The 24,867-nt window shown below is 51.6% G+C and overlaps 8 protein-coding genes across 8 annotated transcripts, besides 1 other annotated feature; 4 read left to right on the top strand and 4 right to left on the bottom strand.

The window, feature by feature from the left end:
• Positions 1–24,867: part of a sequence feature (contig 1.55 1613..492661(-1)) that runs on past both edges of the window.
• On the top strand, positions 5–1,661 carry ANIA_03348 (uncharacterized protein). The gene is made up of 5 exons (XM_655860.2): positions 5–222; positions 302–406; positions 483–707; positions 800–942; positions 1,059–1,661. The coding sequence occupies exons 1-5, from the start codon at positions 61–63 to the stop codon at positions 1,567–1,569; spliced, it is 1,146 nt and encodes a 381-aa protein (XP_660952.1). The 5' UTR covers positions 5–60; the 3' UTR covers positions 1,570–1,661.
• On the bottom strand, positions 2,463–4,416 carry ANIA_03349 (protein CYP659A1; the record flags this gene model as incomplete). The annotated part of the gene is made up of 6 exons (XM_050612483.1): positions 2,463–2,816; positions 2,893–3,051; positions 3,085–3,184; positions 3,236–3,534; positions 3,604–3,970; positions 4,238–4,416. The coding sequence occupies 6 exons, from the start codon at positions 4,414–4,416 to the stop codon at positions 2,463–2,465; spliced, it is 1,458 nt and encodes a 485-aa protein (XP_050468400.1).
• ANIA_10392 (FAD-binding oxidoreductase) lies at positions 9,638–11,181 on the top strand (the record flags this gene model as incomplete). The annotated part of the gene is made up of 2 exons (XM_050612482.1): positions 9,638–10,662; positions 10,713–11,181. The coding sequence occupies 2 exons, from the start codon at positions 9,638–9,640 to the stop codon at positions 11,179–11,181; spliced, it is 1,494 nt and encodes a 497-aa protein (XP_050468399.1).
• Positions 11,552–12,873, top strand: ANIA_10399 (SDR family oxidoreductase). The gene is made up of 3 exons (XM_655862.2): positions 11,552–12,029; positions 12,128–12,477; positions 12,543–12,873. Exons 1-3 carry the CDS (start codon positions 11,591–11,593, stop codon positions 12,609–12,611), a joined length of 858 nt encoding a protein of 285 aa, XP_660954.2. The 5' UTR covers positions 11,552–11,590; the 3' UTR covers positions 12,612–12,873.
• On the bottom strand, positions 12,995–15,347 carry ANIA_03351 (FAD-binding oxidoreductase; the record flags this gene model as incomplete). The annotated part of the gene is made up of 5 exons (XM_655863.1): positions 12,995–13,045; positions 13,081–13,318; positions 13,776–14,198; positions 14,262–14,790; positions 14,843–15,347. 5 exons carry the CDS (start codon positions 15,345–15,347, stop codon positions 12,995–12,997), a joined length of 1,746 nt encoding a protein of 581 aa, XP_660955.1.
• Positions 18,868–20,763, top strand: ANIA_03352 (uracil transporter furC; the record flags this gene model as incomplete). Its single annotated transcript, XM_655864.1, has 4 exons — positions 18,868–19,009; positions 19,062–19,165; positions 19,219–20,019; positions 20,074–20,763. 4 exons carry the CDS (start codon positions 18,868–18,870, stop codon positions 20,761–20,763), a joined length of 1,737 nt encoding a protein of 578 aa, XP_660956.1.
• On the bottom strand, positions 21,611–22,734 carry ANIA_03353 (uncharacterized protein; the record flags this gene model as incomplete). The annotated part of the gene is made up of 2 exons (XM_655865.1): positions 21,611–21,892; positions 21,940–22,734. The coding sequence occupies 2 exons, from the start codon at positions 22,732–22,734 to the stop codon at positions 21,611–21,613; spliced, it is 1,077 nt and encodes a 358-aa protein (XP_660957.1).
• Positions 23,387–24,596, bottom strand: ANIA_03354 (uncharacterized protein; the record flags this gene model as incomplete). Its single annotated transcript, XM_655866.1, has 4 exons — positions 23,387–23,701; positions 23,785–24,237; positions 24,359–24,489; positions 24,551–24,596. The coding sequence occupies 4 exons, from the start codon at positions 24,594–24,596 to the stop codon at positions 23,387–23,389; spliced, it is 945 nt and encodes a 314-aa protein (XP_660958.1).

Here is a 24,867-nt window from a genome sequence, read left to right as displayed (position 1 = left end):
TTCCTCGTGCCGATGCCATGCGCCGATGCCATTCCCAGTTAATGGGCCTGACCAGCAGCCATGGGGAGATTCGCTAACATCGACACCCGAGACCCAGACGTTTTCGTGACCACCTGGTTCCTGGTCGTTGTTGCTGTGCTCAGTGTCCTGATTCGGGTGGCGACTAAGTGCAGGGTCTTCCGGCAGTTGACCAGCGATGATTATCTGATAATCGCAGCTTTGGTACGTATCCCGCACTGGCAAAGGGAACCCGAGGATATCTACCCAGTGATCTTCAGTATCTTACACAGTCTCGTCACAGGCTCTTTGCATTGCACAGTCCGGCGCGATCTCCGCTGCAGTAGCGCACGGGTATGGGGACCGATTCACGACCGTTGCAAGTGCGGATTTCGTCCAGGTCATGAAGGTATATATACGGGCCATTTCATTGCTGAGTACCTGATCGACAGTCCTAGGCCTGACTATACTGAGACCGCTGCCAGTGCCAGTACGCTGCCTCTATCCTGTATATCGCAAGCCTCTGCCTGTCCAAGCTCTCGCTCTCAACATTCATCCACAACTTGACCCCAGTGCACAGAGACCACCTGCTGGCGGCTGTCCTGCTGGCCGTCATCGCCCTTCTCGGTGTCACTGGTATCATCGGCACTGCGTTCCAATGCCGCTTGCCACATCCATGGGATTACTGGTGGCAGAAATGCTTTGACTTGGTGAGTAACGCCCGGCGCCAATTGAGCTCGTATAACACCCATCCTGCCGATGCACTGCAACTTTCGCTGACCGTTGCGAATCTTGTCTACAGTGCGCCTGGGCTTATTTCCTGTCCGCGGCGAACATCGCCACCGATGTCGCGATTATCGTGCAGGCTCTCCTCCTGATCTTTGGCATCCAGGCGGCATGGAAGAAGAAGCTCATGTTCGCCAGTATTTTCCTCTCCAGAGTATTGTTAGTGCACTATCTTACCCCCCTTCCCTCCTTCCACCACCACCACCTCCTCCTCCTCCTATGTCGAATGCCAATCCCTAGGCCAGAATCAGGCTAACAGTAATACAAACCCCCAGCGTCATCATCCCGTTAATCGCCGAGATGGTCTTTACGCGCGAGGCCCGGAACCCGGATTCCGACGACCCAACTTACGCCTCATGCCTCGCGCAGATCGCGTCACAGATCGTGCAATCCATGAGTATCCTCACCGCTTGTTGGGGCCAGGTTAACCCGTTCCTGAACCAGCTCAAGTCGAATGGCCTGCGCATCCGGGGCCTGGAATACCAGTCTTCGGCGGGCACAGGGGGGAAGGGCCAAGCATCGGCATCTCGGTCTTCCGGGTATTCGAGGGGCCAACAAAGCCGCGGTAATCGCGTCAGAGGCGATGACCACTACGAGCTTGTTCCCGTGACAGTAGGGCAGTCTGAGACGACTGTTGAGGCGGCGGCGTCGTCACATGGGTGGGATGCGGATGCAGATGGGTATGCGGATAGCCGGAGCTGCTCTAGTCGCACCGGCATCATCCGTGAGACTCGCACATGGGATGTGAGTGATGGGAGTGGTCTCGGCTCTGGCTCGCGGGCATGATTGGATTGAATGGAGTTCAGGTTGATTGAGGCTCTTTACGCGTTGCATAATTAGGATACCCTACTACGCATACTAATGATTTTATATTCTTCCATGCTTGTGCATTCAGGATCGTAACACGAGAAGGTAATTGAAAGCGAAGACGAGTTTAACGTTACCTGATTATCTTCAACTATAGCCATCACAGTCCCGTATCTGGCTAATGCCAGCAGACCGGTTCCAAGAAAAACTGGCTGAATATCCTCAGTTCCTCCGCCCAGCAGCTCAGCTATGAATCCCCATGAGTGCATCCTCCACATTCATCCATAGAGCACCTTTGTACATGCATGGTCAATTCCACACTGCTATGTTAGCAAACCTGCTGCTCTCAATTCGCGGCCCGGCCCTCTCGGAGAAGGGCGCGCGACGTCTTTGCTGACCAGATATGGACGGAGTTGATTTATTTTAATTTTATTTGCACTCACCAAATTCGACGATGAGTGTTGTACTAGCTGGATCTGATTTTGGTTTGTCAAATCGGCAGTGGTGGGTTGCAGATAGGCAGCAGCATTGTCGAAACTGTTACGGCTATAAAATTATGTATATAATCTCCACATTAAACTCAAAATATACAGAAAATAGGCTCTAGTACTTTGCTGAAATTCCTATTAGCTAATTCATTCAATTGAACATCATCATATAGGATATGAAGGATTCTTATACTGACAATTTGTTGATGCTGTATGGTTATTTCATGTAGGAGAGATCATAGAAAGCGAGACAGAGGCAACAGACTACCTTTTCCTTTAAGAATTCTACACTTTAAGATGCTCTAACATTGGCATAAACATGACTTTGCCCGCTGTGTCAGTAATATCCTAATCTTGGCAGCCCTAGGATGCAGCTCCCTAATCTTACGAAGACCTATCCCTCCGTATCACACTTATCAAGACATCCTCCCCATCCGCGATGTTTGCGATTCCGGGCGACGGCCTCGACATATCTGCCATTGGGAAAGCACTCCTGGTGCTCTTCCCAGTCCCAGTCTCCCGCAAACGAACTTCGAACCCGGCAAGCAAATATGCAACAAACGTAAAAACTGCGCTTCTTGCCAAGAACCTCCCGGGGCAAATATGCTTTCCTGCACCCCACGGCCGGTATGCGATGCTGGACTTGAGCCCACTGTCGATTAAAAAACGGTCAGGCTGGAGCGTTTGCGGTGTTGGACCCCATGTTGCACGGTCGAGGTGGAGTTGGCGGTAGAGGACCTGTCCGGGCGGCACAGTTAGACAAATTGGTATTATGATGAAGATTATATCTGCATTGAATGTTTAGCAAGCATACCAGAACCCTGTTCCCTTCACGTAGTCGCCGGCCCCCAACGGTCGTTGTTTCAGATACATCGCGCGCCATCGGGGCCGTCAAGGTCAGCCGCAGAACCTCGCTGAAGAGCGAGTCCAGCTTGGGACACTGTTCTGAGAGATAGTGGTGGTCGATCTCGATCTTTTGCTCTTGTCCTATTGTCATCACTCCGACTGCCGGCCGGACCTCAGCGGTTATGGCGTTAACGAGGGCCGCGTCGTGCAGAATATGCGCGACAAGCCAGAATGTCATTTTGTACATGTTGCCTAGGATCCTGTCAATTGTTTAGCAGGCCGCGAATCGGAAAGGCGATGGCAAAACTCACGCCCAGGTCTGAAGCATAAATATCCTCGCAATATCTTCATTGCTGACATTCAGCCACCGCAGGGAGTCCTCCACGCCTTTTACCCAATAATTCTCGTGCCCGCGCTCCGCACGTGGAAGAGCAAAGTATGCAACGAAGCCATCGACCAGCCCTTTCCTAGCAGCGAGCATGTCGCCACTCAGAAAACTTGGCAGCCCAAAGAGTAGTTTCCAATTCACCTTCTCCCAAACCATAAACTGCGCAATGAATCCTGGGTTGAGGCTGAAGATGAGGTCTCCGTAGTATGCGCCTACGATGCCCTTTACGAATGCTTCACAGCACAATTTATGTAACGAAACTACGGCGGGCCCGCCGGAGTCTCGACTTACCTTGTTAAACAGGCCAGGAATCTTCGCGAACGCATTCAAAATACGCTTTGTGACATCCCGCTCCAAGAACTCATCCAGCTGGGCACCCGGAGACAGATGCGCGCGGTACATCTCAATCATTGCGTCTGTCGCGTGCACGGGACGAGCATTGCTCCGCGCGTTAAACGGTGCGTCTGGATAAACGGTGAACAGCCGTTCAATAACAGCCTGTGGAATCCCCATCCTCGTATACAGTTCTGTCGTGAGCGTAGACAGACTGTGCGAGTTTCGAATGAGCTCTGCCGCATCTTTCGGGTCTGCAATGATGTACATAGTTTTCCCCGCAAGGGTGAGTGCGAATGGTTCCCTTGTGTTGCCTAGCTGATTTCTGCATAGAGCAAGTTGTAGGTAAGCCTTTTCATTCCATTGTCGCTAAATCGAGCCTTTGGTCTGAGAGCTAAGTTCAACTTACATTGCGCGATCAACTGCGCGATCGAAGTTGGCTACAGCGCCAATGTGTCCTGAGCAGTTGGCATATCCAAGTTAGTGGCGGCTCATTGAATTCCAGTTCGGAGCGCCGTACCAAGAACTGCATATTTTGGACACAATGCATCAGTGGTCCGTCAGACATTGTATCAAGGGGCTCGGTATAAACATACATGGGATCCAATACGGAGCCTCCTTGGGATCTTCAGGCTGGAGGGTAGGACTGATGGTGAAGCGCCATAGCCGCCAGGTCAAAAGGCTGAAAAGGACACCTTGGCAGACTGGCGATGTCACCAGAGACCGGACGAGAGTATACAACTCTGATGAAGCCACGTCGAGGATGTCCATGTCTACGAAGATTGTAGAAAGTGTGAGGCATCAAGGTTGGAAAGCAGGAGCGTTGCAAGGTTTGGGACCAGTCTAGAAGATAGCCCCAGTACATCGCCTAACAGTGCCCAGAGTTGCCCAGCTGGTCACACCATATCACTACCAGAATGTTTGCTTACTTGTCACTCGCATCAGCCGCAGAAGCCTCTTACCCCCCTGTCGGGCCGTACTCCGGTATTGGTATGTTGGCCAAGGGTTGATTACTCCGCAGCACCAGTGACTCAGAAAACGAGTACCAGCGTCTTTCCCTGCGGTTAAGCAGCATCCAGAGGACTCAATTATTGACAGCCACTTAGATGCTGACACGTCATCACGCTTATTCAAGCTCTAGACAGGGCTGCGGGTGATGGAGATCATCGCACATACATCAATTATGGGTGTAGCCAATAGGACTTCAAACTGAACACTTTGTTGGTGATAAAGTGGCTCGTGCCGAGATATTAGTGGATCTTGTGTAACCGCTTATGTATACTACTGCCGTGTAACTGCAACTCTAGGGCTGATGTACATGTGCCGCTAAACTATTATATCCCCGCTCTCGATGCTCAATAGTCAGGCCTCCCACGTCCCCATGTCAGCAAGGAAGACCACTCGTCTCGCGTTTACTGAACAGTACTCGAGTTGATGCGTAGGGTATCGTAAAATCCTCCCATGACCACCACCTTGGCGCATTCGGGTCAGTCAGTCGCATCGTATAGCTAGTCACAAGATGGACAATGATCATCTTGAGAACAAAACTGGAGGCATGCCTCCCCGGACTGAAAACGGTTAAGATACATCCAGTACAGGGGATGGGTAACAAACCATGCAAGGGAACCATAACCCCAGATCAAGTGATTCTCAGACACATCCGCAAACCGAGATGACTTATCCTCACAGCGCCCGTTGAGGAACCGCATGCCGTCAAATTGATCCGGGTCTGGGTAGATTTTGCCATTGCGCGTCTGATCATACGAGGATACACACAGTATTGATCCAGCCCGGACAACGGGCGATCCCGTAGAAAAGGTATAGTCAGTCAAGGCCTTGCGACGGATTGCCGCTGGAGCTCGAAAGTAAGTTGAGAAATCCCGTTAGCAACACCAGCGGCAGGTTTAGATTAGGGCAGGCCTACCTTTATCTAATGAATTGAACCGCGCCGTTTCTCTCATGAAGCTATCCAGCAGTGGCAGCTGATCAATCTTGCTTGCAAGGTCGTCTTGATGCTCAAGGGCCTCCTTCCGCAGTGCATCCTGCCACTCCGGCCGCACACACAGCTCTAGCAATATAGCGTGCAAATTCACCCACGGCTGATGGGAGGCTGCAAGCCAGAGACCCAGAATTGACTGAGAAAGTGTTTCTGGTGTCCAGTAATCGCGATTTGGTTCCGACAGTTCGAATAAATGGTAGAGGAGGGTTAGCTACGGATCTTGTTAGATTATATATTGGTTTTGCGGGGGAAGTGTGAACCTTTTTAGTCTCTGGTACCTCGTCCCAGGTCTCAAGTCGTGTAGCCAAGAGATCAATGAGGGTGTTTTGAATCTGATGCATTGCTTTCCCACGGCGAGTGATTATAGTGTGGACGGGACTAAATATACACACTTAGGATACTGTGCCTAACTATTCTGGATTCTGACATACGATGCGAGCCACTTTGGCGTCAGCTGAAACGCAGCCGCACATGCCTTGATCTGCCGGGGATAATTCAAGAGGGCGTCGCAGAATTGTGGGTCTGATGCTGCGATGGAGTTATTTCTGTTCCTCAAACTGGGAGCCCGAGACACTCACTGATGTTTTCGCCAAAGAACCACACGCCCATGAGGCGTGAGAGAAGCCGTTCACTCAACGAAGCGAGTCTGGCAGATGCGGTACCTTCTTGCTCAACCGAGATTAGAGGCATTCGACAAAGTTAATGCAAGCAGACCTTCAGCTTGGAGTTCCATGTCCAGGAAAGCCCTCAGATTGCGATAGAGACACGGGTATAGTTCCCGAAACTGAGCCGGGACTCGCACCTGCAAAACACGGCTGAACAGGCGGGATTTCCTCGTATTAATCTCATTGTGGTCGAGATTGTTTAGTGTATGTTTGAATCCAAACATCTGGTCCATGTTAGAATTTACCTGAGGTGTGATCAGCATTTTGGGATTCATACGTCGGCATAGACAGCCCTTTGGGATAGCACTGTGGCCTCACTGAGCTCGGTCATCATCTCCCTTGTTGCTGGGATGAGAATCGGTTTTGCTGCCCATGGCCGGTAGTATCGGTGGTTTAACTGAAATAGTCAGACATCCGTTGTTTTTCAGATAGCCGACGAGCTCTAGCTCTTACATACAAAATCGCGGGCTATCTTCTGGATGCTCGAAGTTGAGAGGTGCTGTTTTTTGTCGTTATTAGCAGCTAAAAGGGAAGTGGCCGGCAGCTCGTACCTGAAACAGCGAGAAGTATACCTCGTTCAGTATCAACAGCACACAGGCCGTTCCGAAGAGCCAGGTAGAAAGCATTTCAATCATCGTGACAGATCTGCTAATGTTTACAATGGAGAAACGCACTGAGCATTGAACATTGTGAGTAAATAGGATTTGGAAGATCCAGCTGAGCATAGCGCTATCTCTGCCCAGAGCGTTCCAGCACACCTCTCACCCGTGTAGCCAAGATGTAAGCGCTGAGTATGCGAGTGCTGAGTTGGAAAAAGCAAAAACTTGCCCGCACAGCGGAGTATTACAGCTGCAGACCGTATGCAGAGTGCTTGTGGCGAAACCACTGTTGAATGGGTAGTTAATGTGGTCATGCTTACGGCTGCAGTCTAACGGCTCGTTGGCTTAATCTGTCGACAAATATCTTGGCGATCAGCACGAAACAGGAATTCTGGGGCCGAAACTGTCGGAGTGGTCTCCGCTGTAATCGCCTGATGGGGTATCCCGTGAGGGGTCTAAAGTTAGGGCTTCTCTATTCAGGCAGCTGCATCTGTTGGGAGACAGCGGCTTTAGGTGAAGATTAGCGTGCTTGGTTACGTTGGGCCAGAGTATGCTGTGTATCAGCAGTCTACTTGTCACATACCCTCCGGGGCTCATAGCCTGCACACTTAGGAATTCTAGCACATTCCTGCTTTTTGGTTATTGCCTGCAGGTTAATATTTGAGACCCATAGCCTTATCGGCGGAGGCAACCTGTTTAGGCTTTTTGAGCAATATGTAGATTCGATCACATAATATCTGCATACAGGCTAGGGCATTAGACAACCTAAGGCTCACCAGGACGCCTACTATTAGCAGGTACCAATCCCGTCTTCGAGTGTACCGACTGCATTTCCACTTCCTGCACCAATTCATGTCTCTGTTGGATTCCATTCTCCAGCACCGTTCTGTCTTCCCCGCTACTGTGAATCTGCGTCTTGATAGCCGACGAGTCGGGGTCTACTTGGTACGAATCCAAACTCATATTCAGATACGGCCGTTTTTTCGGCGAATCCAAGTCCCACGGCTTGAGAGCGCGACTAAATCTAGTTGTATGGTGGTCTCGGCTTGTCTCTGATCCACTTCCCAGTAAACTTCGCGCCGACACAAACAGCCGACTTAACGGGTGGTTTTCGCTGCGGAAGAGGAGCGCCATGGAGGGCATGCAACTAGCTGTGATTCCCACGCACATTTCCATTATGCACATAATCAGCACCGGCAGGGTGTAGTAGCTGAAGTCGTCGCTGTGGTGGTAGAGCTTGTGTTTGTAGTAAATACTTAACGAGGATGCGATGCAGGCACTACACAAGTCCCATGGATTGGTTAGTTGACGAGCCCAATCAGGGTAAAATAGAACCGGGGCAGACAACGCACGCAAAACCGGTAGCGAAGACGGCCAACACACCCAGCTTCTTCCTGGTTGACATCTGCAGCCGCCACACAGAGGCGATGGGGAGGAGCAGAATGTACACATCCAGGACCAAACTGCCCGCGGCGATAGGCATCATCCACTCGTCTATTCTGGCGTAGCGCGGAGATAGGAACGACTCGGCCCAGCTTTGACCGGGCGCCGGGGAGGTAAAATACAGCGTCACAATGAGGATGATAGTGTAGAATGTCCAGTTGACAACAAGCCCAAGGTAGATTGCGAAGCGCTGAAGTGCTAGAGGTCGGAAGATGTGCAGATACATCAGGAGGAAGGTCGTTTTGATGAAGGCCCAGATCACCGTTGTGGTCCAGTTTGTCAGAAAGCCGGCCTATTCTGGTCAGCGATCCTGAGAATCAAATAGGCACCGAGCACTGACAATGATAAAACCATCACCCAAAAAACGCGCAACCGACAAGTTATACATATGGGTACCGTAGCCATTCCTTGCCGCTGTCGTAGTTAGCCAGGTATCCTGCTTGATGAGAGGCGTGATTACCGTAAACGCAGAACCCGAAATAGGCGCAAGTGCCAAGCTAAGAGATTGTGAGTAGAAACTCATATAGCATGGAAGGAAAATCCTCTTACAACTCCAATGAGCGCAGTCCCTGCTATCGGTCAGTATGAGCAGTTACAGGGCACTAGATAAACCTACAGTCATCCGCTCTGAAGGCTCTCTGAATCACCAACCGCGTGTAAAACCTGAGCCCTGCGGCGAAAACCATAACACCCATGGCACAACTGCCGATAATGATGAGCAGGTGTCCTATTGACGGTGGATCAATCAGATTGGGGACGACTCCAGGCGGCGGCACGCCCACGGGGGTGCGTGCCATCTCCTCTGCGGTCATGTTCGCAAATGCTGCAGCCATTTTAAAATATCCACAGTATAAGCTTCCTGTCCCAGATCCTGTTCCACATCGCGATATGGAGATAGAGGAGGGCTTATGTTGATGATAAGCCGGGACTACTCAATATTTCTACTTGGCTCAGCCCCTGCTGCAGATTATATCCTGCCGAATTTCAGCCGCCACTGAGTTGACAACGGAAGGAGGGGTGAGCATTAGGGTCAGCAGAGAGGAGCCGACAGGGTCCCATTTTTAGATCAGCAATGTTGCATCGCCCCTACGTTGCACAACACGTCCGCGGACCCAATAGCGAATTATCATGTAATTAGTAATTGCATATACGGTAGGCAAGGGGCCTGTCGAGGGGGGGGAAGGAGGGCAAACAGCACCGTAAGCAGCATTTTTTCCGTTCAGGCGCCCGTTATGCAGAGCAACTTGGGTAGAAAATTCACTTTTATTGCCAAACTAGTAAGATCTATGGCCTCCTACGTCCCGTATGCCGTCGGCGTCCTCGGTGTATGGGCAGCCATCACCTTCACTCAGCACCCTTTTTACCGCCACCATGATACTTGCGATAACTTAGCCTCCATTTTAGACAACCGAGTCTTCGCCTCCAGCTCTGCAGAATACAAGGAGTCGGTCTCCTCTTACTTCAGTTTTCAAGAGCAGAACCTCCAGCCGGCTTGTGTCGTCCAGCCAACAACCGCGCAAGAGCTATCTGCAGCAATCGTGCTCCTGGCGCGCGATTATCATGACCATGGCCAGCAGTTCGCCATCCGCAGCGGCGGCCATATGATCCCCGGCGGCGCCGCAAATATCCATGGCGGCGTGACGATCGATCTTCGCGCTATGAACGATATAGACCTGAGCAGCGACCGATCGAAAGTGCAGATTGGAACCGGCGCAACCTGGGGCCAGGTATACAAGGTGCTCGATCCGCTCAACATTACCGTTACCGGTGGACGGGCTGCCTCGATCGGGGTCGGCGGGTATCTGACTGGCGGCGGTCTCTCTGCGCTTGGTCCAGCAACCGGTTGGGGCTGTGACAATGTCCTGGAAGTCGAGGTGGTCCTTGCAAGTGGTGAAATTGTCCAGGCTTCGCGTACGTCATATCCTGATCTATTCGTTGCTCTTCGCGGCGGATCCAACAACTTTGGCGTGGTCACCAAGTTCACCATGGCTGCTCATCCGTCCAACGGGATCTGGGGCGGGTTCATGGCTTACCCTGAGAGCGAGGTGCCGCGCCAGATCAGGGCCTATTCAGATTTCATGCAATCAAGAAGCGTTGACAGTCTAGCGGACCCGATCCAGAGCTACGGCTGGACCTCGAATCGGCGGGTATTGTTCGGCACCAATATCCTCCTGTACGCGAAGCCTCATCCCCACCCTCCAGTCTTGCAGTCCTTCATAAACAACACGACCACGCTTCACAGCACTCTGCGAATCACCACAATGGCGGACTTTGCTGAGGAGGAGGATCGGTATCAGATTCCAGGCTTCTAGTAGGTCATTCTCTCCGAGATATCAAATTGACTGCGCCAGATGTTAATAGCTACAGTACCCTATACTTTACCACGACCTTTGCCCACGACCCGTCGGTCTATGCACCCATCGTTTCTGAGTTCAACAGATCCTGCCACGCCGTTTCCGCCGTCGAAAACATGAACTGGTACATGAGTTTCCAGCCCAGCGCGGCGCTGAACGGTGAGAATAGTCTTGGATTGGATCCCAGGGATGAGCGGCTGAATATCATCATCCTGGTCGCCTTCTTCCCAAGTCCAGAGGACAGTACAGTAGTGCGAAACGCAGCCAATGACCTGATCCGGTCGATTGAGGAGATTACTAGGGCGGCCGGCGTGTATCGCCCGTTCAAGTACTTGAATTATGCCGATGACAGCCAGGATGTGATAGGTGGGTATGGGGAACAGGCCAGGGCTGCACTCCAGGCTGCCAGTCGTAAATATGACCGGGAGGGCGTATTTCAGAGTGCGGTGCCCGGGGGGTACAAGTTGTTTGCTTAACTGCGTCGCTGCCTGCTAGCTGTCGAATCATCATATGACGCGGGTCGTGCGCCTTGGGTAACACAACATTAGCGTGGTGTCCGGACCAGCAGAATCCCCTCCCTCCACCCCTCCTTCACCCCTCCCCCTTGCGTAAAGATAACCGTTGAGTGGCTGGACAGACCCGAGTAAGCAACGTATGCTCGTGCAGCAAATCCGCCGATCCATGGTAACCTTATTGGTTGTGTAACGCAGCTCTTTGTCTTTCTGACTGTATTTCGGATTGGGGCTAGGGTATCGAACAAAGACCGCGGGCCCATTCCGGTAATCCTTCTGCCCTCCAGTCTGTTCCTGAGCGCCCTGGTTCTACTCTTAACACATCGAAGCACATTCCATTTTGGAGCGACTCCAAATCAACTGAAAAGTCCAGATGGCGTCTAGAAAAACCGTCCTGATCACCGGTTGCAGCGATGACGGCATTGGCTCTGGTCTTGCTTTGACCTTTCAGCAGCGAGACTACCATGTCTTTGCAACGGCTCGCAATATCCAGAAGATGAGCAAGCTCCACGGCCTTCCTAACGTTACCCTGCTCACTCTGGATGTCTGCAACAAGGACCATATCACTGCAGCAGTGGAAGCTGTTACCAAACATACTGGCGGCAAGCTTGACTACCTGGTCAACAATGCCGGACGCAATCACTTCATGCCGATCCTCGATGAGGATATCGAGGTTACCAAGAAGCTCTACGAAACTAACGTCTGGGGGCCGGTCGCCTTGACCCAGGCTTTTGCCCCATTACTGATCGCAGCTCGCGGCACAATCGCCTTTATTACATCAATAGCGGGCTACCTCAATGTTCCCTACATGGGTACGTCGTCGCTTATCTATATTGCTTGAAAATTATTGGAAGGGACCATGTCTCTCACCGTGGGTAAGGGTTGGAAGCTGACTCTCGCATGATATCAGGCACGTACGCCGGCTCCAAACGCTCCATCGAACTCATCGCTGAAACCCTCCGTCTCGAACTGGCGCCTTTCCACGTTCGCGTCCTATCGGTCGTCACCGGCGCGGTCAAGACAATGGGACAGACGTACTTCGGTGACTTTAAGCTCCCTGAGGATTCGCTTTACAAACCTATCGAACAGACAATCGCTAGCCGTGCGCAAGGAGGCGATGGAAACGCTCGCGAGGACCTGATGACGTATAGCAAGAAGGTCGTTACTGAGATCACAAATGGCAGCTCATCAAAGTTCTGGTGTGGGAGCGGTGCCGGCATGTTACGGTTCAGTACTTCTTTTCTCCCGGGGTCTTTCCTGGTGAGCTCGCCCGGCGGCTTTCTGACTGTCTATTCTATTCCTGGGTTGTTGGCTGACTGTTCTAGGATAACGCTGTGTCGCGGAATACCGATCTTGATGTTCTGGCTGCCAACTTGAACAAAAAGCACTCCTAGCGTTGATGGTCAAAGAAAAATGCTGCTAGATCTGCTCTATTCATCAGGCAAACCCTATTCGCCTCGCAGACTCGTTGTTGTACGCAGTTTGTCTCTTTAGAAGTATTGAAGTTGTGGGATGAACCCACAGATATTCTCCATTCCTTGTGCCTAGCAGCAGTCGGGACCATAGGTGGCTGGTTGTCAATTACTTAGCAGACATTCCCGTCGACTCTCGTCAGCATCACAATAACTCCGTAATTCCAGATTATCTACACGCAGTCCACTAACCCTTCCGCCATCTTTGCAAACTACTAGTTGGTTTGCCATTCACATTGTAGCCTTCTCAGAGCTTCCGATTACACGTTCATATTTATGCCCTCCCACAGCACGCAACGCCTCAATTAAAGGCGCTTTTCCCAGCAACTCTTCCGCCTCGTCCAGTCCGCAACCCACTAGCGCCAGTTGAAGGATGCCAACGAGGACGTACCTCCCAAAATAACCCCTTAACCTCATATCCACATCCTCCTACATAACTAGCATGGTCTTTGTTCTGCAGGACACCCCCCAATTGCGGAAGCTCGGAGCTCGTTATCTGTGTGCCAAAGGACGTGCCAAAGAACGCCCCCTCCCTAACGTTCTGCGCCTGCCCCTCCTCGCAGAGGACAAAAACGGCCCCTACGTCTACTTGCAGCAAGCTCGCTTGGACCTTGCAATTGTTTCGCGCCCTGTTATTGCGACCAGCATGACTAACGATGCTAGCGATCTCACGCCTCTAAAGAGGCCTTTCAGGTCCAATTGAGCGGTTGGTCATCTAGGTTGACTAGTGCCGCATATGTCAGTAGATGGAGGTTTGGTATGATGTGGATCTTCCAGGTATGGAAAGTCTTGCGATGAATGCTCGGCAACTATCAATGGTATGTATGTCTCCAGGGCCTTCTTTAGTGAGAAGCAGCAAGGCTCGTTAGATTTGGCTTGGGCTTGGGCTTGGGCATGGTGATTTAGTCTCGTTTCTCACAAATTTATATCCTTTCTATAACGAAAAGATCATCGGCAACCATCCATACCCATTTCGTTCAAGGGACCCGTAATTACCATCTCCAGCCATTATCCCAACCGTCAATCTACCTGGGCAATTTAAACCCCCCAGGCACCCTCTCCTGGAAGATACCCCTTGGATCATACCTCCTTGAAACCCGCCAAAGCTCTTCTACACTTTCCTCGCCATATCCAGAAACAACATCCTGCCACTCGGCCGCATAATTCATATACCTAAACCGCTCGTCCAGCCCTTCGCTCCTGGCCAACGCGTCAATTTCCTCGAACAGCGCCCGCGTACCGTCACGCAGTGCTCTTGAGTAGGCCCCGCCAGGCCAGTAGTTCGAGACGAGCACAAGGACAAGGTTTTCCTCGGGATGTGAGTTCGGCGGGAAGCCGAGACTGTTGCGCGAGGAGCGAATTACAGGAGGCAGGGTCTGGAATGTGAGGGAGGAGACGAGCCCCGGCACGCTAGACTGGGGTTGCATGCTGGTAAAGGAGCGCCAGAGCGCGTGGACCTGCTGCAGGATTGTGGGGGACAGGCGGAATGTTGTTGTCGCGTAGATGGAGCTGTTTGTTTATATCCCGTCAGTGGATTCAAAAGGACACCCCTTGGAATGGTAGGGAACTTACTACTGGTCCACCGGCTGAAACAGCGACAACTCCCTCGCAAAGTCCGACATATTTGCCACACGCACTGAATTATACCCTTGCGGCTCATGGATGTTGCTTGATGTAAACACTCGCAGGACAGTATCTTCCACACTCGCAACGGGCCGGGTATAGAACAGGTTGTTCGAGCTATAATACTTTTCTTCCGGATTGGCAGACGGCGCAGACGCGTTATACAAAAAGCTCTGCTCGACTTCCGCGTACGGATCGACTGTCGAGTTCTTGAACTTCCAGAACGCGTCCAGCTGTGCTTCGTTCGCGGACGCCGGGTACTGGATTGCGCCGCCCCAGAATTCATCCTGTGGAAAAGTCGCCAGATCAAATCGCGTGACGACGCCGAAATTATTCTGTCCGCCCTTGAGCGCGGAAAAGAGAGGCGCGTTGTGCGTCTCGTTGGCGTCAACGATTTCGCCGGAGGCGAGAACCACTTGCATGTTTACGATACTGTCGCAGGCAAAGCCGAGTTCCGGCGAGAATGTGGAAAGGCCGCCTGTTAGCCGTCAGCTAGTACCGAGTTTTAGATAGTAGACTTAAAGACTTACCACCAGTCAAGAGACCACCCACTCCTACGATGCCGGTCCGGCCGCCGAGCACAACAAGGCCGTAGGGATCAAGGACATCGTACACCTCTTGCCAGGAGAGGCCGCTCCCAACGGCGACGGTTGCTGTGTCTGGATGAACGGTGATGGTATTTAGTTGGGCTAGGTCGAATGTAACCCCGTCAGGGGCATTGGCGGCGCCAGGGTTGGAGGAATGGCCGCCAGACCGGATAGCGAAGTTTGAATTGGGGAGATTGGCGAGATGCTGAACTGCGGTGGATACATCTTCTGCTGAGGATGGGGCAACGATGCAGGCTGGATGGATCTCTTGCTCCTGACGGGCGAAGTACGAGCTTCCTGATGAGTTATAGGTCGCGGAGTTTGGGAGGAAGACTTTGCCTGGTAGAAGCGAGGCTAGTTCGGTGCACGGTGAGGAAGATACGGATAGGGCATATGGGAGTGAGACGAGAGCGAATATGGCTACCAGGGACTTTAAACGGGGCGACATGATGGATGGCTTCATTGGCAAGGGTTTCTGCTACAGGGCCCTGGAGCGGGCACTTGCACGTACCTTTATACCCAGAAAAGTCAGTCCTGAATAGAATGTCAGCAGAATATACAAGGTCGGTTAGGACTACTCCATGTAGTGAGGATACGAAGCTAGCATAAGCACTAATGGCGTTGGCCCTGCATTTCTGTGACAAATGCACAGCACCATGTGCACCGAGTGATGATGACTGCAGGCAAGCGGCTTAGGGCTACAGGGAGTACCATAATTAGCACTCCCCGTTCATGCCGATCAACTCTAGGTGAAGACTCTGCATGCAAAACGCACTGACCGTTGTCTGACACGTTTCAGCCACCTTACCAGTGCCATCAACACGTGGTAATCAGCAGCAATTGAAGAACCCTTGAATAACGTAATCGGTAAGCGAGGGAGACCCCTCCACCCGACTCTGGGTCTTACCACCAAAGAAAAACCCAATCTGAAACATTAAGCAAGCATTTCTATATAAGATCTACATGCGACAGGATTCAGGCACTGCAACTATTTATGCCCAATGTTTTTGGCAGTCAAATGCACCGTGGGGGGTAGTAAGGAATGTCAAATGATTCGTCACTTTCAAAACACCGAGAAACCTCAATATTGCCGGACGAGGCACAATTAAGGACTATCTCAAGGTAACTCATTAGGTCTAGTTATGGGTCTCCCTCTTTCAATCCAATGCCGCCATTAATACATCACCAAAAGCTCCCCGCTCTTCGTCTTCTTTGGTATGGCGTTGGATATCGACGGCCTCCATCTCTTGTCCCCTGCTACCCAACTTCAGAATTGAAGATAACCAAAACTCCTGGAGACTTTGAGTCTGCATTAGGACGGAGAGGCAGTTGCAGTAACGGCAGCTCGATTCGCAGATTCTTTTCTTATATCTCATCTTCCCTGCCGCCCCTCCGATCTTGGCAAGTGTCAAAGAATATTTATCTACAATTCACGCCAACTGCTGGCTTCTCGACAGAGGTTTACTTAGGGGTCACTGCAGAACTCCCACAAGTGGCTCGTAAGAGCCCCATCGCCCAGAGCCCGTTTTTTAACTTTCCCTTTTCCCCATCTCTGCTCCATTCATGGAGCTTCACTATAGGACAATGTCTTCCTGAGTAACGACTAACACACCTCGTTATGGAAGGCGTTCTATATGGATACTAGCGGGAGTTCTTGGGCATGTTTCTGTCATGACTAGATTCGAGAGGTCAATTCCTGTTGTCGGCTTGAGTCCTTGTGCGTAGGACTAGCAAACGTAAATTCTCCAGCCCTATGGTTTGGGGCAGCTCTATCAGCTGACGTCTGTACGAAGTCTTCTCTCGCAAACAAATCGCCCTTGTGGGCTCCCTGTTACGATGCTGGGCTCTTATCTACAGCGGGTGCGCGAAATAATGACTTTCTGTACACATCATCGAACAATAGGTGTGGCACCCTTTCAGTGACAGGTATGTATTCTCCTATCAAACTTATTATGCCGTTCCTGCTAATTGAATTTGAGCAGACCACTTTATGGCACCAGAACGCAGCCGGCAAGCCAGCTGATGATTGTTGATATGGTCAGTTGCGAGGGTCAAATTACGCATTTGTTAAATGCTAAGGTATGCAACTCGAGAGAAAGTAAATTTCTCTCGCGATACAACGACTTATGTGGTGGTGTTTATCTCGAGGCGGGACCAATGTCTGTACAATGTCAATGTATACATCTACAATTACCAGTGTTGTATGTCTATTGCTACAGTGGGCTAAAGACGCCATATCCACATGTAACGCAGAGTGATCTGGAGAGCTTTCAGGAGCGGCTCCTAGCTAGTTGACTCGGTATGTAAGGATGCCCTTCCCCCTAGAGTATATGTCTTGGGCGCCGCCTTGATACGCTTGAATATGTTTAGAGGAACAAGACCCCTAATACACAAGCTCTGTGACTTTGAAGGCAAGCATGAAGCGTGCTTATCCTTGCAGTTTGGACCTCAGACAAGTACAATACAGCAAGCCGTAAATACCCCTCTTGTACCTCTCTAGATTCCACCGTTTTTCCTAGATATAGGTTGCTTTATCTGCTTCTTTTCTGTATAATATTCTTCTCTCTCACTGGCTTGAACGCATTTTTTATGCCTCCATCCCTAGTGAGTAAACAACGTTCTCTCACACCTCATATTCCCGTACCAGGGGTCTTATCTGACCCTCTGTAGCAACGCAACCTATATAACGCTCACCGCAGCATGAAATTCACTTGCGCAGAAAAGTGGGACGTCTGCGTTACCAAAAAGAAAGAGGGTAAGACCGCCAAACGGCTGGTTCTACATACGGGTGTCATTCTATAAACAATTTTCTAGTATTTTCATTTTCATATTCTCTAATGAGTTTCGAGCCTGCTGCTCATGACAGGTTTCGATTTTAATCTCTGTCGGTATACGCTCGTAGTCAGGTTAGCAAACGGGTGTCGTAACACGCGAACAGCTTCCTATGGAACAATAATATCAGCACTGGTCGCCTTTCATGTCCAGTAAAGTAGCGGCATCTCAAGCAAATATTCTCATATGAGGTGTATACGAAGTATCTACTGCGCACTTAGTTGAGAAACTAGGGCGAAAATATATTCTCACTAGTTCACGCACTTAAAACCCTCGCGCCGATTGATGCGAAGCTTGTATTAACACAGAATATGCTAGAACCACAGCACAACCCACACGCTCATATAAGGTACTATACAGTTTAGTGAATGAAAGAATCCATCAGCGACAGAGCCATTTTCGTAGATGGCAGAGGGGTAACCTGTTGCGCAGAAATTATTTTAGAAACTCATTACCTTATAAGTTTGGCATACATAGGACAAAAGAAAACGGTACTATTCAACAACGAGTCGCGTGGTCTAATGGTTATGATTTCCCGTTCACATTGAAGTGAGCATTACTACTACTAGTAGAATACCGGGAAGGTTCCCGGTTCGATCCCGGGCGCGACTAGTTTTTTTGAATTTATTTTCAATCGCCCCACCACCTACATAGGTGCTGGTTTTGGCGACCAAAGCCCCTCATGCTGCCTTGAGGAAGCTCGTGGAATTTTACCTCGACATAGTTAGTCACTGTATTGGCAGAGCTACCTATTTTTCCAAGACTTAATTCATATGTACCCAGCCCGTCAAGGCAGGCTACTTCTTCGTTCTCGGTTCCCCCTAGAAACCCTAGACACGTTAATGCTACCCCATACGTTCGTGCGAATCACCTAGTGGCCGGGTCAGTATAGCGGCCATAGATCGACCCAACAAGAAACAAAGCTTGCTTATCGTTTACGGCTGTGCTGCTGGACGATAGGATGGTGACCTTTGAGCTCTCGTCGGCCATCGGACGTCCGACGTTATCAGGATCGGGCGTCCGCTATCACTATTCTGTATGGAGCTATGATGGATGAGAGCCCTTATCAGCGGCACCATCAAGCGTTCTTATAAGCCATACGCCGTCGAACGCTGCATCTTAGCGGCCCTATCTCCATGACCACGGGCGTGTATCGCAAAATGGACCGCCTCTCCATCAGTTCGCGACTGGCCAAAGCCAAGAAGTATGTCCAGACCCGCGAGGCACCAGAGAAGGGCGCTGCCTATTTCAACGAGGACCTGCTTCCTACGCCGCCTGGTAGGTAGTTTATCCAAGGCACGAAGCGAGCCCTTGCCAACGAGCTAGGTAGACCATCGAACATGGACGGCCCTTCACTTTTTCACTTACTACCTCACCACGACCTTCTCCCCTAGCAGCTACAATCTAGGCGCAACCTTAATCAGTCTGGGTCTGGTACGCCCTCACTACCCATATACCATAAGCGTCCCCTATACTAACGGCGACAGCGCTGGTGGCACTGCATCCTCGCCGCCATAATCGGCTCCTTCATCCTTTCTATCATTGTCGTCCTCAATTCCCGCGGGGCAACCCGCTACCACGTCGGCTACCCCGTCTACGTGCGTGCATCGTCTGGCGTCGGTGGTTCGCGTCTCTTTGTGACCGTCCGCGCCTCTGTCGCAATCATCTACTTCGCGACCCAGTCCTACTACGGCGGGATGATCACCTCCGTCTGCCTGCGCGCAATCTTCGGAGCCAGCTGGGTGAACCTGCCGAATCGGCTTCCTGAATCTGCGGGCATAACCAGTCGCGACCTGCTGGCTTTCTTTATCTTCTGGATCCTCCAGTTTGGGGTCATGTTTCTGCACCCAACTGTTTTGCGGCATTTATTCGTTATCAAGGCCGTCTACACGACTGTCGCTTTACTCGGCGTCTTGGGATGGGCTGTGCACATGAACGGCGGCAGTCTAGGAGATTTTGCATTCGACACTCAGGTGACTCTTCATGGCTCAGCACTCGTCTGGCCTATGATTCAGGCGATTAACAGCGTCATGGGCGCGCTCTGTCCGATTCTGGTCAACCAGCCCGATGTTGCAAGATACGCGACGAGACCCTCGCAGGCGACTTGGTCCCAGTCGCTGGGGATCCTGATCAGTAAAGTGCTAGTTATGTTCGTGAGCTGTGCAACCACGAGCGCGACGACACATTTCTTGGGCCAGAGTTTCTGGAATGTCTGGGATTTGTACAATGAGATCCTGGACCAGTACTGGGGTTCTCAAGCGAGAGCGGGGATGTTCTTCGCGGGCCTTGTATGTCGTTTCCCATGTATTTTATTTTCTAAAACACCGCTGATTGAGTGACAGGGCATGGTTCTCGCCATCATCGCCACCAACGCCGGTACGAACTCCCTCCCTGTGGGCGCCGATCTCTCAGGTCTCCTACCGAGATATATCAACATCGTCCGCGGCCAGGTCCTCTGTGCAGTACTCGCACCGCTCTGCGTCCCTTGGAAGATAATCTCAAGCGCACAATCATTCCTCACATTTCTCGGTTCATATACCGTCTTTCTCATGCCGACTTGCGGGGTTATGATTGTCGACTACTGGATTATCAGGCGCGGCAACTTCCACGTCCCTTCTCTCTACACGAAAGAGCCAGGCACGGTCTATTCTTACTTCCATGGGTGGAACCTCCGCGCAGTAGCGGCATGGGCTGGGGGCGTGGCATTTACGGTGCATGGTATTGCAGGGAGCTTAGGAGACGGAGGAGCTGTTGCGCAGGGGAGTAAGAATATGTATAAGCTGGGGTTCTTGTTGAGCTTCGGAATGGGTTGTTTGCTTTATTACGTGTTGACATTGTTCTGGCCGGTGAGAATCCTGGAGAGGGGATTTAGTGATAATGGAGGGAAGGGGATGGGCTTTGAGGAGATGGCGAGATGTGAGGGGTTCCTCGAGGGCGAGAGTGTGGACGCAATTAGGGCTGGCATTAGGGGCAGCGTAGATGAGCAAACTGAGAAGGGAGTCCGGATCGAGGTTGGAGTTAGGGAGGTTTGATTGGATATGGTAATGGGAGGTGTTTGTCGAGATAATTTTGCTATTGCTGTTATGCTACTATGCAAGAAAAGGTTGACTGAGCTGTGTCTTTGGTGCCCTAATATACTGTATGGCTAGTGTTCTGCCTAGAGTTTCCTATTATATCCAGCCACAACCAGTACCCAGCACTTGCGTAATACTTGAAAAATAGCAAGACTACTGGGTAGTGTTCAATTGAGACCCTATAATCCAAATTGCGCCTGATAACGATCTTTGCTTCAGTTAATCGAGCGCAGGCGACTGAGATTATCGGTTCCGGATAGCCGTTGGAAGAATAGATGCATATATAGAAATAATCCATCTGCGCAGGCAACGCCATCAGTCTATCGGGACTTGTCTGGTGGATCTGAAGATTGAAACGCAGTTATGGAAGGGAGATTCCGCAATCGCATCGTATATACAAATCATCTGAGATGCAGCCATAGGCTGGAGCAGACGCGCTCGTCTTCTACCCATACCAGATGGTCCACAACCCATGGACAGTGTGATAACAAGATGTCCCCATCCTGATCGAGACGATCAACCTAGGGTTCCTCAGACCTGCAAACTGATCGCATTCGCATTTCCACCTCCACCCCTCCAGACCGCTCCACCAGCACATTCAGAGCCAAAGGCGCCGCAGACGTCGAGCTATGAAAGCCCACATACTTTAGCCAGGCGTGCAGGACTGCAACAGCCCGCAAACCCGTACTCAATTTCGGGGCCCGTGTGGCGAGCAGGTGCATATTCGCACTGATGCCGTGGTCCGCGACGCGGGTCGGGCGGTCCCGATAGTCGGCGATGTATGACTCGTGGGGATCTAGGATAGTTAGACCTCGGGAAGGACGGAAAGTGGTAGGGGCCCTCCGGCAATTTTGAGAGACAGAATATGGCCTAGGATGAGGAGATGGAGGAGGTCAAGCGTGCTCTGTTGATTCTTGGGGAGGGTGGGTGAGTGCGATTCGCAGAAGAAGATGAATTTCTGAACGAACTGAGCGAATGTGCAGAGGAGGCGGGATTGCGCGATATACAAGGAATTGTAGTGGCGACGAAGTCGTAGCCAGAGAGGCCCAGGCCCGTTGCGATCAACGGGATCCTGGTGTCCAGTAGCCTGAGGAGGACAGATTGCATCTGGGCGAGGCTACTGAAGGGACAGACAGAGGCCTTAAGAGCATCGTCAGGCGGTGGTGGAGGAACGTATGTTGGTACCGGTGATGGAGGGACATCTGCCCACGAGATTTTGGTGCTGTATAGGGCTGCCTGCAGGCTTATCCGGCGGTATACAGCAACTAGGGATGGCTCGGCCTTGGAGATGAGATATGGATGGTGTTCGATCTCTTTGAGGATGCGTAGGCCCGAGAGGAAATGCGTCCAGGCGCTCTCGTGCCTGTCGAGGAGAACGTCCGATAAGCCGAAGAGCAAGGAGCAGAGCAGGACTACGTGGCGGAGTTCGGGGTCCTGCGAGGCCAGTCGCTGACTTAGCAATCTCATAGCGCGCGACGACTGCTGCAGCGAGAAGCAGTAGGCGCGGTGGACTGAGGTACCTTGTACTCTCTGCATATGTTTCAGCTCGGAGCTCTGATGCGCTGCGCTGAGCATGGTGACGGCGTGGAAGATGGCTTGGTCGGCATGGCACATTTGCAGGGCGTGCCTTTGCCATAGCGGCAATTCGAAAAGGGCCGTCAGGCTGACGATAGGATGCTGTTGAAAGTAGGCAAAAGGCCGCTGCTCGTCGGCGGTCATGGGCCACGCGGCCTTGACCCTTGTGCCGATATCCCGTATACAGGTATTAGAGTACGCGCAGGGAAGTTGCCTAGGCCCCGGCAGCCGGTCAATGTCGTTGTAGCCCTCACTGCCAGCCCGCAGAGAGGCAGTTCTGGCACTGACCCCCGGGGGACTCGTCGCACCGGATATGGCGCACCCTTGTCGTTCATTAGAGATGGCTGTAATCATTATCGAAGCAGGTAGAGCGGGCGTAGTTTCCCTGCCGGCAGGTGCGACACCCTGTTCTTGATTTCGGAGCATAGGCTCTCTTGCGATTAGACGGTTTTGTGGTCTCTCCTTTCATCTTCCTGTAATAGTGAAGTGGGAATAAGGAATCGAGCGCAGAAGAAGCTTATCTGGGCTGCTGTCAAGCTTGCAAGCCGATCTTCCCGGCCTCTCAGCCTCTTAGCCTCCAAGGGGGGAACGAATAACGGAACAATATTCGAGTCAGATACTCGTAATTGGCGGCGTGAACTAATCCTCTTTGCTTATACCCACCCCGGAGTACTATGGAGTGATCCACCTGGCCTGGATAATGTCCAATGGGAGGCGATTAATGGGCAGCTGGGCACGAGCGGCCGGCTACTTAGCCCTGCGTGTACGTGTACCTTGTCGGGCAGACCTTTGACATGGTCACCTCGACGTGTCACTAAGTGTGAGCCCAAACATGGCGAATTACGAGGTTCCAAACCTGCCTATTTATGCTTGGATCCTTCCCCGGTCCTTGTTGTGCGCAGCCCTAAAAAGGCCCCTACGCGGTCACTCACCGTCGATTAGGACATGACGCATGTATTTAGGCATTTACAAATCTTATTATAGTTTATCTATGCTATGATAGTTTCTAACTGCTCGCATCATTTCCCTCTATCCACCGCCCATTCGGTCTATATGGAAAGTTCGCTCGCATGTGCTTTGCAATATCGCGTCTGGTTGTAACCCAGACCCCTTCCTTCTCAGCAATATACAGCATGAACTTTCTCAGTGCCTCGCATCGTCCAGGCTTCCCAATGATGCGCGTATGCAATGGGATGTTCATCAGCTTGCCTCCCTCGCGGTACAGCATGTCAAACGTGTTCTTTAGATACTGTTCGTACGACTCCGCCACGCTGCTACCGAAGCCGGGCGACATGTGGAATTTGCCATCGTTGCAATCATACTGCGCATTGAAGAACAGTTAGCATACAGCGTTAGCGCACTGCGCTCATATGGAGGGTGCGAAAGGTAAGGGAAGGGACATACATTATACGGGATCAGCAGCATCCCCTTCCGCTCACTCTCCGGCAACTTTTCCTCCCATGGCAAGTCCAACCAGTAGGGCACATCGTCGTTATAGACCTCGCTCGACCAGAGGAACTCCTCTCCAAGCTCTTCCCAGATCTCTGGGAACTTCGCGTGCGTCTGCGGCGTTCCTCGTCCGAAATACGCGCCAACCGGCATCTCGCCGCTCACCTCTTTCAGCACCTTCAGCGTCTTGTTGATATATTCCCTCTCCTGCTCCGGCGTATACTCCCAGATATCAAGCCATCTGTACCCGTGTGCGGCAATCTCGTGGCCCTCGCGAACGAGCGCCTTGGCGAACTTGGGATTCTTCTGCAGTGCCACTGCGACGGCGTAGGTCGTGAAATTCCAATTGAACTCTTTGAACAGCCGGAGAATACGCCAAGAGGCGCTACGGGAGCCATACTCAAAGTCCTGCTCGGCGTTAAGGTATCGCGCTCCTTGTTTGAAGCCGCCACTCGACCCCTTCTCCCAGAGATAGGGCTCTGAGTGTGCGTCGCCATCCAGGATGCTGCGCTCGCCGCCTTCTTCCTACACGGGTGTCAAGGTCTTCGTCTTGCTGAGGGGAAGAAAGAATGGGAAAAAAAGGTACATAGTTTAGGACGAAGGAGACGGCGATGCGGGCGTTGTTGGGCCATTGCGGATTGAATCCCTCTTCGCCGAAGCCTGGTACAGTAGATTTTGATTAGGCTATGAGACTCATTGGGCTGATGACTGTGGGACTTACCTTCAAAGTCGCGTGGAATGTTGTATTTCTCCTCAATGACGGGCATTGTGCCTGTGCTAGGACGTCCTCCGCACCGGATAGGTAGAGCTCAAGAGCAACGAGAAGCAAATTGCGAAAAAACACCAAGGAAAGGTTGGCTTATATCCTACCTCAACCGTCTCCAACACCTATCGGCATATCACACTTCCTTATCATATCTCTTACCATCTCCAACGGCCACCAATGCGTCGGAGCAAGATAGGAGGTCCGTCGGAGTTCCGTTCCCCGCTTGACTCTATTGATAACGTCTCAGGTACGGAATCGTTAAAAAGCCCATT

Source organism: Aspergillus nidulans, chromosome VI, assembly GCF_000011425.1.
Source record: "Aspergillus nidulans FGSC A4 chromosome VI".
NCBI lineage: Eukaryota > Fungi > Ascomycota > Eurotiomycetes > Eurotiales > Aspergillaceae > Aspergillus > Aspergillus nidulans.
Note: the sequence above shows the minus strand (reverse complement) of the source record. Positions and strands in the feature narration are given on the sequence as shown.